At 37.7% G+C, this 20,863-nt stretch overlaps 2 protein-coding genes across 2 annotated transcripts in view; one reads left to right on the top strand and one right to left on the bottom strand.

Annotated features, from left to right (window-relative positions):
- The window catches only part of LOC125884294 (Fc receptor-like protein 5), a 70,040-nt gene extending 63,969 nt beyond the window's left edge, over positions 1–6,071 (top strand). The window contains exons 14-16 of the mRNA XM_049569195.1: positions 5,148–5,198; positions 5,451–5,510; positions 5,842–6,071. Coding sequence (XP_049425152.1) covers positions 5,148–5,198; positions 5,451–5,510; positions 5,842–5,849 — 119 coding nt within the window. The 3' untranslated portion in view covers positions 5,850–6,071. The remainder of the gene's footprint in view (positions 1–5,147; positions 5,199–5,450; positions 5,511–5,841) is intronic.
- LOC125884319 (uncharacterized) overlaps positions 1–20,863 on the bottom strand; it is a 268,232-nt gene that overhangs the window by 80,350 nt on the left and 167,019 nt on the right. Inside the window, exon 37 of the mRNA XM_049569217.1 lies at positions 17,895–17,994. Within this exon, the coding sequence (XP_049425174.1) occupies positions 17,895–17,994 (100 nt within the window). The remainder of the gene's footprint in view (positions 1–17,894; positions 17,995–20,863) is intronic.

Raw genomic sequence — 20,863 nt, 5'->3', positions numbered from 1 at the left:
GTTGAGATGATTTAATGAAACACCTACTGACCTGTGTTCCACAGACAAAGATGTGATCCTGGAAAGTCCTGCATCCACTGTGTTTGAAGGAGAATCAGTGACCCTGCGCTGTCGACATCGTACTCAGACAAAGGAGAAGAATGCTGTTTTCTACAAAGACGGATCACCTATTGAAAGAGACACAAACCATCAGTCAGCGATGTCTTCAGAAAACACAGTTCAAGTCATTTCAGATGGGAGCTCTTACATGTGTAAATTTGAGGACGAAGAATCTGAACCAGTAAAACTCAAAATGGAACGTAAGTAGTTTTCACACTAGAGTCTCAAAATTTAAGGGCATTTTGCGATAAAGAGCAGCAGGCATGTACTTTAGCATTTCCAGAGTGAAGTGGAGTGATGATTTCTCTGCATTATCTTAGACACAGTGGACACTTAACAAAGGGAAAAAGAGAAAGCTGTGTTTAAATTGTTGTTCATTCTTAGAAGTGTGTTTGTGCTCACTTTAATCCATGTTAGGTTAATTTAACCAGCAGCTTTAGTGGTTAATAAATGTTTAACAGAAGCATTGTTGCAACTGATTTCCATCAGTTTATGATACTTTAATAATATATTACTGATTTAAAAAGGTGATCAAAATAATTTTCTACAGTAAGTTGTAGCACCACCAAGAATGCTGGATGAGATTATATTATTCATTTTCATTCTCTTTCAAACTGGACTGATTCACAGGGAAATAATGACCACTTTTATGTCTTTGTCTAAATTAAACAGCACAACCAAAGGCCAGACTGAGCAGACACTTTCCATCAGGGGGCAGTGTGACGCTGACCTGCTCTGTGAGCCCATCATCATCATCATCATCATCTGGTTGGAAATACTTCTGGTACAGAGGCAATAAAGCCTCTGAACCTCTGACCACACAAGATGTTGTCTTCCTCTCAAATGAAACAATCAGTGTCTCACAGGGAGGACTCTACTGGTGCAGAGGAGGAAGAGGAGATCCACTTTACTACACAGAGTACAGTGATCCAGTCGGTAATATGATATGGAATATAAAATGCAGAAAATAACACACTGTGTATTTTTGAATGAGGATTAAGACTAACACTGAAATGAGTTTGATGTTTAATCTTTTCTAATCTTTATATTTGTGGCCTCTTGATCATGAACAGTTACAAACAGAGCTGTTGTGACCCTGCGACCCAACTGGCCTGAGATATACTATCTGGAGACGATCACACTGACATGTGAAATTGAGGATGGAGGAGACGCTGAGTGGGAGTATGAGTGGACGACACTCAGCTCATACAGACCTGAAAAACAAAAGGAAAACATGATTAGATATGTGTTGTCATCACACAGTGGAGACTACAGGTGTGTGGGCACACTGAAACATGAAAAGTCTTCAACAGAGTGGAGTGATGCTTTCACATTGAGAGTATCTGATTGTAAGTCACATGTCATCAGTCGTCATCTTTATTTTGCTGAATGTAAAAAAGAAATTATTGTTCCCTGTATTTTCAGACAGTGCACCTTAACATTTAAATTATGATACAAGCAGTGCATGTAATCCACCAACAATCCATCAAAACATGTTTTTCATTCTGTGAAATCACTTTCCAACAGATATACCTCAGCCTGTCCTCACTGTGTCTCCATTATGGCTGAGTCCTGGAGCCTCAGTAACTCTGAGCTGCAGTGTTAAACATCCATCTGCAGGATGGAGGTTCTTCTGGTATAAGGCTGTTCCCAAACTGTCAGACGACTCCTACAGCTATGAGCTGATACCTGGCAGCATCCATGGGACTGAACAGGATTCCTACATTGTTGATGGACAGACACACACAGCAGGATATGTGTGCAGAGCTGGAAGAGGAGATCCAGTGTGTTATACTTATTACAGTCGACCTAAGTTTGTCTGGTCTGGAGGTAGGTTTAGTTTGAGTTTTCCAAACTACTGTACTAATAATTTTAACATGAGTGAATCTCATGACCTCCTTTTCATTTTTACACATCATTTGTTTAAATCTTTGACTTTGGAAATCCATAACTCAAACTCATAAGACTACGACATTACAATTTGAGTTGCAAACCAAAAATGTCTTGTTATTACAATTAATATATTAATATTATACATTTATTTCCGTGTTAACTTTTTATCTAAAGACATTTTAAATTAAGAATGCCACCAATACACAGATCTGGAAAATAAACCAAGTTTTTCTTCAATATGTATTGTTGTACAACATTGAGATACATTTATTTTCTTTCCTTCCATCCATTTCTTCAGCGTCCCTTTCCTCTGCTCTTTTTTCCTGTTTTTATTTTCATGTATTTTCTTACCTCCTTCAGTTTATGTTTGCTTGTTTCCTTCTCTCTGTCCCTCAAACCTTTAAATACAGGACTTTTAGTTGTAATGGGGTATTTGTCTGGTCTGGTGTTGCTACTTCCACATAATGGTGCTTTACTGTGGCACTTTAACATCCAACTATTCTCTCCAAAATGCATTTTAGGCATCAATTATATTCTCACTTTTTATGTTAGCTCTCTTCTTCCTCTCTTCTTTTTTTGGGATAAACGTGGAAGTTATGTATCCAGAGAGCCGTCGTTCCGTGTATGCACACTTGCATTCATGCGTTGTAGCCTGAAATAACAAAATGATTAAATCTACATTAAACCTGAAGGATTGTTTCCATGGTGGAATTTTAAATTTTAATATATATCTATATTAGTGTGTCTATACTCCAGCATTTAAACAAATTAAAACCAACAAGGAAACCAAATGATTGTTGACAGTATGGCCTTTTTTAATTTTCATTTTTTGTCTGCTTTTTATGTGTTTTTAGATTCTCATTCAGCAGCGTCTCTCACAGTGAGTCCTGACAGAATGCAACACTTCAGCAGAGAGCCTGTGTCACTGAGCTGTGAGGGAAACTCTGCTGAGTGGAGAGTGAGCAGGTTTTCTGTAGATGGCTACCTTGGACACTGTTCTTCTTCTTCTTCTTCTTCTTCTTCTTCTTCTTCTTCTTCTTCTTCTTCTTCCTCTTCTTCTTCCTGGGGGAACATGACTGGATCCAGATGCACCATGGGCCGTGACTGGCAGAGTGGAGTCTACTGGTGTGAGTCTGAAACAGGACAGTTCAGCAATGCAGTCAACATCACTATACAGTGTGAGTCTTAATTCATTTAAAAGATTTTGTTTCTGAAGTATTTTAACATTCTGTTACATAGTTTTGAAAATGTGAAGGTGACTAACATTATACAAACTGATTTTCAAAATGAGTGAAACTTGATGACCTTTAAAAGAGCTCATCAGCTTTGGTTCATTCAAGTATCGGTTCTTAATATTATCCAAGATGTTGTCAGATGGATTTTATTGCTCACTGACATCTTTATAACACTAATCATCTAACATTAATTGTATACTCTCACATCCCCAGTCACCAGCAGCTGAAATGAAAGGACTGGTTTAAAGGTCCAGTGTGTAGGATTTAGGGGCATCTATTGGCAGAAATGGTGTATAGTATTCATAACTATGTTTTAATTGGTTTATTGTCATCTGAAAAAAGAGTCATTGTGTTTTCGTTACCTTAGAATGAGCTGTTTATATCTACATACAGCCACAGTAGTTCTCCTACAGGCTTGGTCAAAGAGAGAAGTTTCAGTTCGACAACCTCACCGCTGGATTCCACTAAATCTATAATCTTTTTGTTGGTTTGATGACAGAAAGATACATTTACAGTAAGACAGGGATTTCTCAGTTATTGCATGCAGCTGTAAAATTAATTCAAACATTTATTTTCATAATGTTACATCAGCTTGTTTAAGCTGCACCAGCTGATCTCTGCAACCAATCTTTGTATTCTTTAATCTTTTTACAGACGGTAATATTACCCTGATGAGCCCTGTCCATCCTGTTACTGAGGGAGATTCTGTCACTCTTGGCTGCAAATTGAGGACAGAAAAAGTTCCTTATAATGTGGATTTCTATAAAAATGACAAACTCATCCAAAATGTTACTGGAGGGGAGCTGACTATCTCTGCAGTGTCAAAGTCAGATGAAGGCTTTTATAAATGTAGAGGAAAAGATTCATCACAAGGTCGGCAGAATTGGACGTCACCAGAGAGTTGGATGTCAGTAAAATGTGAGTGTGATTCAAAACACAATCTTTATTTGTCAGCTGTGTTACGGTCTGAGTTAGAAAAGTCATCACTAAATTAGAAGATGGGTAGTTTCAGCTGAGTTTACCTGCAAGTTTGTTGTTAGATATTAGTTTTATAAACTAGGGCATTAAGTGATGAAACACAGAAATAAACTAGTAAATACATGTTAATAAATTAACTGTATATTACTTCATATTACTTATTATTTTTGAGCCAAAGAAAAGTTTTCATCAAATAACAGGTTAGACTGAGAAGTTTTTACTGTGTGTTTATGTGTGAATCTAAATGTACATGGTGTGTGATCAGGGTTTATGAGTGTATGTGTTCTAATATTTGTACATTTATTTATGAGTCAGTACTTGTAATTACTAATATAATATTTATTATAGCAGCGTCAGGCCTGAACAAAGCTCTCCATTTCCTGTGCTGTTGATTGTTGGGCTGGTTGGTGGAGTGTCACTGATTCTTCTCCTGCTGCTGTTTGTGTGTCGCTACACAAAGTCAAAAGGTGAGATCTTTTCCTGCTGATATCAGATTGTGATGTAATCACATGTACTGTAGTAACAATACAACAATTTGCAATACTAAACAATGTCACAGTTAGTGTCTGTTTTTTCTTTTGTTACAGATTCATGCTTCATGAGGTCGGTCCAACACTCTCTTCTCTCATTCTGAACATAACAGCAGCACATTACATGTTCCTTATTAAACCCACTGTATTTACTTCATGTTTTGGGCCCACCAGGTCTCAGAGCACCAATCAGGGTCCTGCTCCAGACCACATGATCAACCAGGATGAAACTCAAGGCAGAGAGTATGCTTCTCTTCTCCATGGTCAGCCTTAATCCTGATTCATGTTATGATTCATCATTAAATCTAAGACTAACATTTTTAGTTTTGATTATCTGTTTTAGAAGATTAGGGAATTCCTACATGATGGGATTAAAATGATGAATAGCTTGGCTTGATTTTCTGTTCTGTAGGTGACGTCTGTCTCTACGAAACAATCAGAGGCTCTGAAGAACCTGAACATGGTACAGTAGATACTTTTTGTTCAACATGGAGCAGAAATAATAGAGTTGGTTAAAGGACTGATTTTAAATGAATCCGGGGATGTCACATATTCTGTAACTGATCTTAAAAGCACTGATTGCTAAGAGGGCTGCATGCTTCATTTTATGTGGTGAGAATAACACGCAAAAGTTGAGATACTTGTGAAGGCTAGTTTACCCTGAATACAGTACAGTAATTTGTCTTTTCATGAATTCATCTTATTCTTTTAACAGGGAGGAATTATGAGCCAGAGGAGAACGAATACTCAAATGTGACGACAAGATCAGCTGCAGGTACAGTCAAGTACAATAAACTCTGTACTAAATATAAATATGCTTTATAATTCTATTTTCTATAATGTAAGATTTTATTAGATGCTGTGCTGCCTGTCACATTGTAAGTTTTTAATATCACTACCAGGAGTCAGCAATGGTCAAATCCTTCATCTACAGTGTTTTACACCGATTAGTATATGGCACATTTACATCTCATCTCACACAAATTAGTTGTCACCGCTGTCACTGACCATCATTTCATGTTGTGTAATAACAGAATTAAATGTCAAAAAGCACCCATTCATTCTTAGATGAGCTTAATTCTCCTTTTCCTTTGGTTTTCTTCCAGATCAGTAAAGAGATCTGCATCAAGAAAACCCACAGAATGGATGACATGATAAACTAAAACTTTGTTTAAACAGTATTTGCAGCTTTTGTGTACATATATAAATATATTCACATATAGTATTCTAAAATATATCCTTTCAAATAATTTGTTGTGTTGCATTGTGTCTTATATGTTACTGTCATTACAGCTGCTGTAGACAACCTAAAATGCAGTTTGTTCTAAGTAACCACAGAAAGTAACAGTTTGAAATATTTGCCATTGAAATTGTAAAATATTATAAATATTTGGGCCTCTGCCTGGATACTACTCACTTTTAAAACCCATGTAGAAAAACTATCAAGCAAACTGAAGGTCAAAATTGGATTTTTGTATAGAAACAAATCTTGTTTTTCTCCTGCTAGTCAAAACACCATTGTTTAATCTACAGTCACGTCTGCTCTTGATTATGGTGATATTGTGTATATGCATGCTTTCACTACGATACATAATGAAGTAAGAATCTGTTTATTTTCCAGATCTGTATATTGGTGGCATCTTTAATTTACTATGTATTTAGTTAAAATGTTAACTAATATAAATAAATAAATATTTATCATGAGACATTTATGTTTTGTAACTCAAAATATAATGTAGTCGTCTTACAAGAACCACTGGTGTAAAGTTTCATTCCTACACTGTTTTCACAGTTATTTATTTATGTTTACATGCAGCCCTTCTTTTAATATCCTTCTCTGAGCTTTATTGTGACAACTATGTGATCTAAGCTGTTGAGACAGTTGTATTTTCTGATTAAATCAGCATTGCATTGTACCCTGTGGTTTTTGTTTGTTTATTTCTCAGCTGTCATCCAAAATATCTTCTGTATACTATAAACAGCTTCTGTATTTTGAAAGTATGGTTGACCCTTTTCATGTATCAATAAACTTTTGTTCCAATACTTTGCTGTCGCCAGTGTTTTTAATTGTTCTTAAATGATTTCCTGTACATAAGCGGTTTATTTGTTTGTCTTCTCTCTGATTGTAGTGATCCAGTAAAGTCATGCTTTTGTTAGACATATGTTTCTTTGATAGCAATCGAAAAACTTGCACATTTTTATGCAGATGACATGCTTTTATGTGTCAGTAGCTCTTCTCTTAATCAGGCCATGGAAAATCTACACACTGCTCTGATATATTTCAGATCTCTCTCATCAAACATGAGCTTTTTTTTAAATTCTGGTACATTTAAAACAAGTTTATGCTGTTCTCTAGGTCACAGGTTCCCAACCTGGGAGTCCTGACACCCACTAAGGGTCACCAAAGCTTCACAGGGGGTTTGGAGGCCTTCTTGATTTTAAGGGGTGTACGACAACTTTTTTCTAAAATAAATAAATACATACATACATACAAGATCAAAATTGGATTTTTGTATAGAAACAAATCTTGTTTTTCTCCTGCTCATCAAAAGACTATTTTTTAATCTGCAGTCACGTCTGCTCCTGATTATGGTGATATTGTGTATATGCATGCTTCTTCCTCCACCTTAAAGCCTCTTGACTCAGTGTATCACAAAGCGCTGCACTTCATCATAGGTGGTACATTTTTCACACTCCATTGCATCTTATATGAAAAGGTGGGATGGTCCTCCTTAACAAACAGAAGGGAGCAGCATTGTATCTTGTTCATTTATATGGCTTTACTGCAAAAACTGCGGTGTTACCTCTGCTCTCTGGTTGCATTTAAATACAATGCCAGGTCTCAGGACATCTTAAAATTAGCGCTACCCTATGTTCACACTGAACTTGGTAAACATAGCTTCAAATACTATGATGCATACAACTGGAGTGGGCTCCAAAAATGTTTAAGTTGCATTATCTTATTCAATATGAACATCTGAAAAGGTTGAACTTATGAACTTGCACTGACACTTATAACTGCTTTTCTTGAGTGTAAATATGTAAAATTTGCATCTGTCTATGTTTGAACTATATATGCTATTTTTTAAACTCAACTCTCAACTCAACTTTATTTATAGAGCACTTTAAGAACAACAACAGCTGAAACAAAGTGCTGTACATAAACATAAAAGCATAAGACATAAAACAAACAATTAAAAACACTAAAACAATAAAATAAAGCAAAACAATAAAAACACTAAATAAAGAGTAGAGTCTCATGTTAAGTTGAAAGCCAAGGAATAAAAATGGGTATTAAGACGAGTTTTAAAAATGGACAGTGAGTGGGCTTGTCTGATGTGCAAGGATAGGTTGTTCCAAAGTTTGGGAGCAGTAAAAGAAAAAGCTCTACCCCTTCTGAGCTTCCCCTTGGACCTCAGTACCTCCAGGAGCAGCTGATCAGCTGACCTGAGGCACCAAGCAGGAGCGTAGGGATGGAGCAGCTCAGAGAGGTAAGGTGGGAAATTAACTTTCTAATTGAACTAGCGATGCACTGATTTTGAAATTCTGGGCCGATAATGATACCAATGCTGAAAGTAACAATTTGGCCAATAGTTGATAGCAATGTTTTTATATCAGTGTTTCTTGTGTTTTTATTTGTTGTCATTTTTTCTTCTTTTGTGCCAGTGAAAAACAGAAACACTATACTACACTAACACTACACTATAAAAAAAATAATTAAACTGTTTTAAATTCATTCAGCCCTTTGTTAAATTAGCTTTGAAATAGCACAAATTCAATAATACACATTTATGAAACAACCTTGAACATAACCTTCTTTCACACACAAAAAAAATGCTTTTTTACTTTCACTTCATTTTCATTTATTTATACAGGAAAGGAGTTAAAAGTATCATTGGGTGTCATAATTAAAACTGGCCTGACTCAGTTAAAACTGTTTTTCAGCAGGTTCCTGTTATGCAACAAAAACACATTACAGTACAGAAAAAAAACAAAAACAATCAATAGAGGCAAAACAACAAAACGTCGGCAGCTACACAGACAGTGCAGAGTAGCAGAGTGAAATGGAGTGAGTGAAATGACTGCAGGTTTGTCCTTCCATCACATAGTGTTTATTTGCATGTGTGAAACATATGTATTGGGGTTACGCTCTAATGTAGTATGGGGTCTCGTTCCAGAGCTTAGTGTAAGTGTGACAAAAAACTTTTTATAATATGCCGTAATTCTCTCTCTAAGTTCTACTTTATATTGCTGTGAAAACATCAACAAATTTCTCCTTTAAACAGCTGGAGTTATTCAAGTTTCTCTCCAAAAGATACATTTTACAAGATTACACTGAACACATCATGAGAATGTTGTAATGTACCTTCGCCCAATAGTATTTTTTACTGAATAGAGGATGAAGGCACCACAATGTAAATCAGTGGAGCTGTTCATTGTGGCCACCTGCTGCTCAGAGGTAATGATAACTAGCTCTCCTCCTGATTTCAACACGGATTTACTGTTGTTGTTGTAGTTGTTGTTGTTGTTGTGTTTTATTTTATTTCTCTCCACATACACTCCTCTCAGTAGTGTAGTGATAGCTGATGAGGTGGGTGAGTGGGTTACAGAGGAGAAGATGGCAGACGCCAACAGACTGTGATGACACACTGAAACTTTTTGTTGTTGTTTTTGTCACAGGTGCAATTTTGGCGCCACCCTTGGAATGGTGCCCTAGGCGGCCGCCTATATCGCCTATGGCAAGAACCGCCACTGGGTGTACGAGCAGTTTCTGCAACACCCACCCAAACAGAGAGATTGAGGCATTGGGTGATTTGTTGGCACCCTCTGGTGGCAACTAGTAGGAATAACAACATCAATAAGTTTGTACCAACACAGGACTCAGATAAAGCCTCCACAACACACATATGCATGTATAACTGCATGTTTTAAGTAATTTTTTCATGAATTTATTTCCCTAGCCATTGAGTGCCCCTACAGTATCCCAGCATACCTAGGCTTTGTCTATACTTTCTATGTCAGCAGCCGGTTCTGGTAACACAAAATTTACATGAAGGTTCAAGCCACGTGGTCTTTATCAAAGATTCATAGGCAAATGAAAGATCTGAAATTAAGACTGAGATTTTAATTTCCACATATTATTTGAAAATAATGTACAATGGCAGATGCCAACTGTGTAACAATGTACAGTGTATGTGATTTTATTTGTAAACTGGACGATAGAACTTTTTTGAAGTCACAATGAAAACATGTGGTGTAAGCATTTAAAGGGGTGTCTGATGTCATAAAAGGTTTGAGAAAATCTTGAAGGCGGTCTTGCGCTAAATACTGCAAGTTAAAGAAACATGTATCATAAGGACTGCCATAATAACCTTAACAATGAAATCTGCAGACCAAGAAGACCCATACACTGGCTAAAGACAAGAGAAGCATTCAGATCTTACCTTCAACAATCAGTATGTGTTTCTCCACAGATTCATCATAATTCCGAAACAGTGACTGAAACTTGATAGCTGCCACTGTCTGTGTCGTTGAACTTGTTGATACACACGGAGTGGTCCTGTGGATTATAATTCACTTTACCTATGTACTTAGGTGTGACGTTCATCTGCATAACAATGACTTTCTCATTAAAACGCCACTTGATGTCTTTATGTGGTGGTGGTTTTCTGATTTTTAGACATAAAGAGCTGTTTCTCTCCCTGTAGTGCATCATTGGTGGGTCCTCTGCTGAAACACCTGACAGGAAACATTAGATAAAATCATTTAAAAAACAAAATCCCTTCCCTTGTTTTTTTTTTTTTATCTATTTATTGACTGTAAAACACAAGGATTCTTTTTTTTAGGACATTATACAGAACAGAAAACATACAGTACTTAATATATTGTATTCCATTTCTGCCAACATATCCCTCATAAATCCTACCTTTAGTCCTGTAGTATGCTCATGTGAAGTTAAGTCAGTAACAAATGTACTTATTTTAAGCCAAACCGTGATGTTTTTTTTTATGAACATTACCATGTGCTTTTGTTGCCTAAACTTAAAGAAGTAAACCTAAATCTAAGTAAACCTATGTTGGAAGTTTATTTTCAAAAAAGTCTGTGTATATGAATCAAGTGAAAACTGTACATTTCCTGTGAAAACAGACACTTGTTTTGAAAAGATCCTGCACGCAATGAGAGTGAATTGACACACTGTCCCTGAGTATCCTAACCTGACACTGGAGGAGTATCTAGAGCATCATATTTCGATGTGTAGGGCCACTGACCACACAGCGGATTTTCACGAGTAGGCTATAAGTACATTGCACACAATATTGCTCATTTAATTACATGGGCTCATCTATCAGATTATAACCTAAGGCATTTCAAAATAGAGAGTTGAACAAACATCTGATAATCTGTTCTCCTCACTACATTCTCCTTAATCTGTACAGAATAACAACAGCACACAGAACAAAGCGAGCCCCACCCTCACATCCAGCACTGAAACTCTGCACTCTGCTTCTGAAATGGAGAGGTGTGGGGGAAAAGAAGTTAAATAACATCTGAATACAAGATCAGAGGCATTTAGTCATCCATCGTAGCTTCCGTTTTTCTCCACTACATAAAACTCACACCACTACACTGGGTTTGATCGTATACTTTGACTTGTTTACACTTGTGCCCAGCCACCGATAGCATGATGATATAAAGACAGCATGGATAACATCAAATGGTCCCTGCGACAAAACTAGGATGAGTAGTTATTAGAAATAATTGCTGGACATTTTGCATTGTATAATATCTATCATAGTGGTGTATTCTGTTTGTACACAGACAGCAATAATGGATAATCAATAAGTACCCAAAGTTGGCAACCCAGGACAAACCATGCATCTATAAGGCTAACGTTAGCTAACCAGTGGAGATCAGAAGATGGGAAGTGGGCACTATGTTTCTGCATGTTAACATGGATAGCCAGCTGTATCTAAGCAAAGCCAAAAGAAAAGAAAGGGCAACATTATAACACAAAATATTAAAATTTCACCACCTCTAAATGGATGGCATTTTAAAATGAGGTGCTAAAGCTCAATGAGTCAATGAAGCACCAGACTAAAAGGAAAGGCCTCCTGTATTTCACATTGAGTTTTTTCCCCTTAAAGAGTAACCTGTTAGTTACCAGGTTATGGGTGTCGTGCTATCGTAAGCAAAATTAACCTAAACTGACATCTCTAATTTGTATGTTGGCTTATGTCAAAAACAATACAAGCAGTCAGTAAGATCAACATGGAACACAATGTAATAATGTTGCTCAAAAGAGTTGGTGGCAAGATTTCATCAGTAAAAACATCTGTGTCAACACCTTAGGTCACATATTGTCATAATTTAGCTCAACCCACTGTGAAGCTTTGGTGACCCTTAGTGGGTGTCAGGACTCTCAGGTTGGAAACCTGTGACCTAGAGAACAGCATAAACTTGTTTTAAATTTACCAGAATTTAAAAGAAGCTGATGTTTGATGAGAGAGATCTGAAATGTATCAAAAGCAGTGTGTAGATTTTCCATGGCCTGATTAAGAGAAGAGCCGCTGACACATAAAAGCATGTCATCTGCATAAAAATGTGCAAGTGTTTAGATTTCTATCAAAGAAACATACATCTAACAAAAGCTTGACTTTACTGGATCACTACAATCAGAGAGAAGATGGAAGAATAAATAAACTGCTTATGTACAGGAAATCATGCAAGAACAACTAAAAACACTGCTGAAAGCAAACTACTGGAACAAAAGTTTATTGATACAAGAAATGGTCAACCATACTTTTAACAATACAGAAGCTTAAGACCCACATAATCATTTTCTTTAAATGACCTGCCATTAGTTTAACTGTACAGAATAATGTCTGATATTTGCATAGCGGAGCTGCACACAATAATTAAATAAAAATAGCAAATACTGTTTAAACACTGATGTAGTTATTCATGTTGTCATCCATTCTGCTGGTCTTGTCGATGCAGATCTCTCTATTGATCTGGATGAAAACCAAAAGGAAAAACAAGGTTAGGGTTATTTAAGAATTAAGGGTGCTCAAAGACATTTAACTCCCATTTCTAACCCATTTAACTATCTGTATCTGTAAAATAAATCACTATAGTGACTTATCCAAAAATGCACATTGTGTTAATGCTGTATTATTACCAAGAGCTTTTCCTGGTTTGACCTCTGAATAAACAGTTTCATCCGCCGCTACAGGATATGATTTTCCTATGATTGTTTTGCATTAAACAGTAACGCCCCAGTAAACAATGCCAATAAATCACCTGATCATCTTATTCTAGTATATCTAACTGCTCAGTGTCAAATATAAAGTCTATACTTTACGATGTTCAGGTTCTTCAAAGCCTTTGATTGATTCATAGAGAACAGTGAAAATCAAGCCAAGGTCATACTAAAACCTTGAATCACATTATAGAATATTCTACATAATTCCAAAACATAGTGATGGCCGAATGAGTCCTCTTGAACCACTGTCTTTATTTTCTGAAGCCACTAGATGGCACTGTCTGCTCAACAAAGGTTTGAAAGCACACTTCATTGCCAGTCCTTCAGACTTTATATTTAAACCAAGAGCGCCATCTGGTGGGGTCAGAAAATAAAGAAATTGGTTCATGAGGCTTCATTTGGCCATCACTACCAAAACAGATAATCACATGTGAAATACTAGTCTTAGAGTTGATGATAAATCATAAAATTAATCAGCATGAAGGCTGACCATGGAGAGGAGGAGCATATTCTTTGAGCTGAGTTTCATCCTGGTTGATCATGTGGTCTGTAGCAGGGCCCCGACTGCTGCTCTGAGACCTGGTGGGCCCAAAACATGAAGTTAATACAGTTACTTTAAAAAGCATATGCACTGTGCTACTGTCACATTCAGAATGAGAGAAGAGAGTGTTGGACCAACCTCACAAAGCATGAATCTGTGGAGGAAAAAGACATCTGTTGTTACATTGTTTTGTATGGCGAATTGTTCGACTGTTACTACAGTACATGTAATCACATCAGAGTCAGTCTAACATCAGAAGTAAAAGTTCTCACCTTTTGACTTCCTGTAGAGATACAGAAACAGCAGCAGGAGAAGAATCAGTAAAACTCCACAAACCGGCCCAACAATCAACAGCACAGGAAATGGAGGCCTGGGCGCTGCTATAATAAATATTCTATATTAATATTTACTCAGATAACACTTTTCACAAATAGATTTCCCAAAGTGCTTTACATAAACACAGAGTCAAGGTCCAGTCAAGCCAAAGTAATAAAACTCCAACAGTAAGAAAACAATGACTAACATCCAAAAATGTATAAGAACACACATCAGACTGTTCTCACAAACTGCTTGTACATTTTCCTACGAAAAGTAGAAAACCACATACACAAAAATACACTTTTATAAACCCCTGATCAGATACCATACACATTTAAGACCCATTTCCACAGAACAGTTCAGTTCAGTTCGTTGCGCTTTTTTTCCGTTTCCACTGTGAAAAGTTGTGGATGGTACCAATGGAACCGTTCTGTACTGTCCCCATTTTTGGTCCCCCCCTCTGTTGGGGTACCTAGCACACAGATCTGGGGCTAAAAGGTGGAGCTGTGAACACTGCAGTCCGTTGACTGGTCAATAGCAGACGGTCATTCTGCTCAGGGCTGAGTTGTGGCTGATTTTGTAACCACTCTTCATACCGTGGCAAGTTTTACATTTGTAAAATACAACTATAAAAATAAAGGATGTTGCTGTCTCCTGCAGCAGAAAAAAGGTGGAACGTTTTCTTGTAATGTTACTCAATGCATGAGTTGATGATGACGTGAATCAATCAGCACAGCTTAAATTGCACTGTGACAACTTTTACCATCACTTCAGTTTTTTCTGTCTCTCTTGGATGACATACATTTTAAGTAATGAGTGGATCTTCAAACATTTAAAAATATATATATTAATTTCGACCACATTATGTGAACTGTGTATATTCTAATCCTCACTGAGAGAAAAAAAAGCATTGTGGAGCGTCGTTCCTGTGGGCTCCAGCAACACTAAACCCCTGAGCTTGCCTGAGAAGGACTAAAGGCACAACCCCGCTATTTTTAAATATCCCATGGAGAGAGGCTCTCACTGCAGTCTGCTCTGTTTTGCTCTGAAAATGTCGCCGTGTAACCTTGTTCTGTAGACAATAAATGAGGTGCAGGTGTTGTTCCATTTACAATGAGTGCTGAACAGAGCAGCGAGTGACAACAAACCCACCCACATTTAAGGGTACTGTTTGCAGTGGAAACGCATAACGGACCTAGGGTCTAGGTACCATGTCTGAAGGGTTACTTCAGTTTAAACTGTTTTTGAAAAAGCTAAACAAAGTCAGACTAATTCAGTTATAATCTTTCTATCTTGGACCGTAACACAGCTTACAAAAAAATGCTGAAGAAACTGTTTTAATCACACTCACATTTTACTGACATCCAACTCTCTGGTGACGTCAAACTCTGCAAACCTTGTGGTGATTTTTTTCCTGTACATTTATAAAAGCCTTCATCTGACTTTGACACTGCAGAGATAGTCAGCTCCCTTCCAGTAACATTTGGGATGTGTCCGTCATTTTTATAGAAATCCACATTATAAGGAACTTTTTCTGCCCTGAATTTGCAGCCAAGAGTGACAGAATCTCCCTCAGTAACAGGATGGACAGGGCTCACCAGGATAATATCACCGTCTGTAAAAAGATTAAAGAATACAAAGATTTGGTTGCAGAGATCAGCTGGTGCAGCTTAAACAAGCTGATGTAACATTATGAAAATAAATGTTTGAATTAATTTTACAGCTGCGTACAGTAACTGAGAAATCCCTGTCTTACTGTAAATGTATCTTTCTGTCATCAAATGCTGGACCTTTAAACCAGTCCTTTCATTTCAGCTGCTGGTGACTTGGGATGTGACTTTTTAGCAAAAATTTTGACTGTTTTGGAAATTACATTCAGAAAATGCCAATTTAACCAAGCAGCCAACCTTCATCAGGCTGGAAAATATGGCACTATGGTGATGTACATGGTTAAAATTACAGCTATAATAACATTTTAATGTATTCAAACATTAACGTTCATTATTATTGGTATTTGTTGGCAGCCAATGTGGATTTTGTGGCAGTGTGCTACAGACTGGTAGAGCTTCAAAACTCTGGTACTTCAAGTACAAAATTAATGTTAGATGATTATTGTCATAAAGGTGTCAATGAGCAATAAAATCCATCTGACAATATCTTGGAAAATATTAAGAACCGATACTTGAATGAACCAAAGCTGATTAGCTCTTTTAAAGGTCATCAAGTTTCACTCATTTTGAAAATCAGTTTGTATAATGTTAGTCACCTTCAGATTTTCAAAACTATGTAACAGAATGTTAAAATACTTCAGAAACAAAATCTTTTAAATGAATTAAGACTCACACTGTATAGTGATGTTGACTGCATTGCTGAACTGTCCTGTTTCAGACACACACCAGAAGACTCCACTCTGCCAGTCACGGCCCATGGTGCATCTGGATCCATTCATGTTCCCCCAGGAAGAAGAAGAAGAAGAAGAAGAAGAAGAAGAAGAAGAAGAAGAAGAAGAAGAACAGTGTGTTGTGCGGCCAAATTTAGAAAACCTGCTCACTCTCCACTCAGCAGAGTTTCCCTCACAGCTCAGTGACACAGGCTCTCTGCTGAAGTGTTGCATTCTGTCAGGACTCACTGTGAGAGACGCTGCTGAATGAGAATCTAAAAACACATAAAAAGCAGACAAACAAAGAATGAAAAAAATAAAAAAGGCCATACTGTCAACAATCATTTGATTTAACTGTGTTTTAATGTGTTTAAATGCTGGAGTTTAAACGCAAAGGATCACACCAATACAGGTATATAATAAAATATAAGTACCACAGGGAACCATTACATAAAAGCAGCAACACAAAAACAGACAAATACCCCATTACACCTAAAAGCCCTGCATTGAAGGGTTTGGGGGGCAGAAAGAAGGAAACAAGCAAACATAAATAGAGCAAAGTAAGAAAGTACATCAAAATAAAAATGGAAAAAAGAACAGAGGAAAGGGAAGCTGAAGAAATGGATGGAAGAAAAGAAGAAAAAGACAGTATCTGATGTTTTCATAGAATGTCCTTAACGGTAAGACTAGGTCCTCGTAAAGATTAAAGTTATTCACAAGTCATCGTAGAGCTTCAAAGAGCTCCTAAGATGAAAAACTGTTAGGAGTAAAGCGGAGGACTTTAAAGAGGATTAAGAGTTTCTTAATCAGAGGAGAAAATGGCAGAAACACAAAGAGGTAAGAGAAATATTCTCCAAACACTGGATGACAGTGAGTTAATGAAGTGCTACAGATTAGATTGGGCAGGAATTATGTTTGTGGTTGATCTCATTCGGGGTACGCGCACATTTTCCATCCAACACATTAATGCTATAACGTCAGACATAAAATGATCACAATAGCAAGATATTTGAAGCACTAGAAAAATGAAGCAGTGCAGCAGTGATGACTTGAGTCTGTCTCAACCTTCCATCAGCAGAGTGATCACACTAACAATAACAACACTTTCACAGTCAGTGGTTCATTTCATTTCCACTGGGTGTCCACACCTTGCAGGCTCAAACCAATCACATCTGTTAAAAGAATGCATCATACCTAGCAACCATGTCAATTACACCTTCTCACTAAGGTAAAAGTTTCTGTCCCTTCCTCGCTCAAAGTTGCTCTGAGAACTTTCCTAAATCACTGCTAAGCTAGGACTCCTTACTAAAAGTATTTAGGCTAAATTAGGAGCTCTCTGAGAGTGTTTTCAGAATGTTGTTTAATACGGCCCTTGATGTTGGTGTGAGGGAATGGTCATCACAAGTGCATGTCTACTATTGTGTCAGCATAAAAACAACTCAAACTAAACCTACCTCCAGACCAGACAAACTTAGGTTTACTGTATTGAGTATAATACACTGGATCTCTTCTTCCAGCTCTGCATACATATCCTGCTGTGTGTGTCTGTCCATCAACAATGTAGGAATCCTGTTCAGTCCCATTGATGCTGCCAGGTATCAGCTCATAGCTGTAGGAGTCATCTGACAGTTTGGGAACAGCCTTATACCAGAAGAACCTCCATCCTGCAGATGGATGTTCAAAACTGCAGTTCAGAGTTACTGAGGCTCCAGGACTCAGCCATAATGGAGACACAGTGAGGACAGGCCGAGGTATATCTGTTGAAAGTGATTTCACAGAATGAAAAACATGTTATGATGTATTGTTGGTGGATTTACAGGCAGTGCTTGTATCCTAATTCAAATGTTAAGGTGCACTGTCTGAAAATACAGGGACCAAAATAACTTTTTTTTCACATTCAGTAAAATAAATATGACGACTGATGACATGTGTGTATGCGACGGGTGTCCATTCTAACTCCCACTCAATGTGAAATGAGAATGTTTGTGCCCCCACTACCATGTTGGATACAGTAAACTCAAGTACCGAGTTCCACACCAGCTGAACCAGCTTTCTCATTTTACAGCTAAACAGTACACTAAACTATGTTGCTGATAACATTTGAGGGGAGAAAAGGCAATGCAGTATCAGAATCAAAGATACCATCTTGTGAGATACTGATGTTTTCTACACCATTTGTAATGATTATAGTTCCATTGGAACTTATTAATAATAATAATAATAATAATAAATATAACTTTATTTGTGTAGCACTTTTCAATATAAATAACAAAGTGCTTTACAGCATAAAATATCAGCACACACGCAATATCAACGCAAAATACATACAAATTAAACATTACATCAACTGAAACATTACTTCATAATAGCCCTCCTGTAAAAGTGTGTCTTGTGGAGCGATGTAAAATGAGGAACAGCCTCTGAAAACCTGATTTCCTCAGGCAAATCATTCCAGAGTCTAGGGGCCCTGATTGCAAAGGCCCTGTCGCCTTTTGTTTTCAGCCTAGACCCTGGAACAGCTAGCAGGGCCTTATCAGCGGATCTTAGACTGCGAGCTGGTTTGTGTGAGGATAAAAGGTCTGAAATATAGGCAGGGGCTAGCCCAAGTCTGGCCTTAAAAACAAATAAAAGAATTTTAAAATCAATCCTAAAATGAACAGGCAGCCAGTGCAGGGATGCTAAAACAGGGGTGATGTGGTCACATTTTTTAAATCTAGTTAAGTGCCGAGCTGCAGCATTTTGTACTAACTGTCGATGGTGAAGTGATTTCTGGCTGAGACAGGTATATAAGCTATTACAATAGTCAAAGCGTGAGGAAATAAAAGCATGGATGAGTTTCTCCAGATCTGTGGCTTAGATAACAGACCTGACTTTGGCTATGTTTCTCAAATGATAAAAACATGTCTGGACCACTTTTTTTTACATGAAGTTCAAAGTTCAAGTCCTGCTCAAAAATGACGCCGAGATTTCTGGCTGAGGGTTTTAAAAGAGGTGTTAAATCGCCAAGGCTTTCCAAAATTAGTTTTCTTGTTGTGGATGGACCTATAACAATGACATCGGATTTTGACTGATTGAGTTGGAGAAAATTGTCTGACATCCAGTATTTTATTTCAGTGATAAGTAGCACTTTATAATACAGCCCGTGTTTTACGACGTAACTCCCCGTGTCTTACGGCGTAACTTCCCGTGTCTTACGGCGTAACTCCTCTAAGACCTGCCGGGGTCTTACAGTGGAACTGCTACTGTCTTATGCTGTCACTCCCAGTGTCTTATAATGGAACTTCATGCGTCTTACCTTGCACTTACTGGGACTTCCCGGGTGACTCTCTGACATCTACCATGACATTTTGGGGGAGCCTATATGGTTTAGTTTCACTTATGACTTACAGTGTAACTCGCTATGTCTTACAGTAAAACGTCTTACAGTCCAACTCCTTTTGTCTTACCATGTAGGCCTACTTATTAAAACTTATAACTATAAAATCAGATACGATTTACAGTTTTAAAATACACGAAAATCATACTGCAATATGTAACCTGTTTAATCACACAATGTGAACAGTGTGCAATTTATAATACAGCCAGCTCACTGATAAGTACAGTGTAGGTCTCTGGTAATTACAGGGAAAGTCCCTGGTAGGTACAGCAGAAGTCTCGGGTGCTTAGAGTGTAAGTACCAGGTACCTGCATGGTAAGGAAGGGCGAACAGTGTGCACTTTACAATACAGCCCGGTCCCTGATAAGTACAGTGTAGGTCTCTGGTAATTACAGGGAAAGTCCCTGGTAGGTACAGCAGAAGTCTCGGGTGCTTAGAGTGTAAGTACCAGGTACCTGCATGGTAAGGAAGGAACAGTGTGCACTTTACAATACAGCCCGGTCCCTGATAAGTACAGTGTAGGTCTCTGGTAATTACAGGGAAAGTCCCTGGTAGGTACAACAGAAGTCTCGGGTGCTTAGAGTGTAAGTACTAGGTACCTGCATGGTAAGGAAGGATGAACAGTGTGCACTTTACAATACAGCCCGGTCCCTGGTACTTACAGGGGAAGTCTTGGGCACTTAGCATGTAAGTACCAGGTATCTGTGTGGTAAAGAATAAAGATATTTTATAACTCTGAAGTTGTCATTGTGTGATTAAACAGGTTACATATTGCAGTATGATTTTCGTGTATTTTAAAACTGTAAATCATATCTGATTTTATAGTTATAAGTTTTAATAAGTAGGCCTACATGGTAAGACATCAGGAGTTGGACTGTAAGACGTTTTACTGTAAGACATAGCGAGTTACACTGTAAGTCATAAGTGAAACTAAACCATATAGGCTCCCCCAAAATGTCATGGTAGATGTCAGAGAGTCACCCGGGAAGTCCCAGTAAGTGCAAGGTAAGACGCATGAAGTTCCATTATAAGACACTGGGAGTGACAGCATAAGGCATAAGACAGTTCCACTGTAAGACCCCGGCAGGTCTACTGTAAGACAAGCGAAACTACACAACAGGTTCCTCTAAAATGCCATGTAGATGTCAGAGAGTTACCATGAAAGTCCCAATAAGTATATGGTAAGACACGGGAAGTTATGCCATAAGACACGGGGAGTTACGTCGTAAGACACGGGGAGTTACGCCGTC

Source organism: Epinephelus fuscoguttatus, linkage group LG23, assembly GCF_011397635.1.
Source record: "Epinephelus fuscoguttatus linkage group LG23, E.fuscoguttatus.final_Chr_v1".
Classification (NCBI taxonomy): Eukaryota; Metazoa; Chordata; class Actinopteri; order Perciformes; family Serranidae; genus Epinephelus; species Epinephelus fuscoguttatus.
The sequence above is the reverse complement of the archived record's forward strand: the minus strand, read 5'-3'. Positions and strand labels throughout refer to the sequence as shown.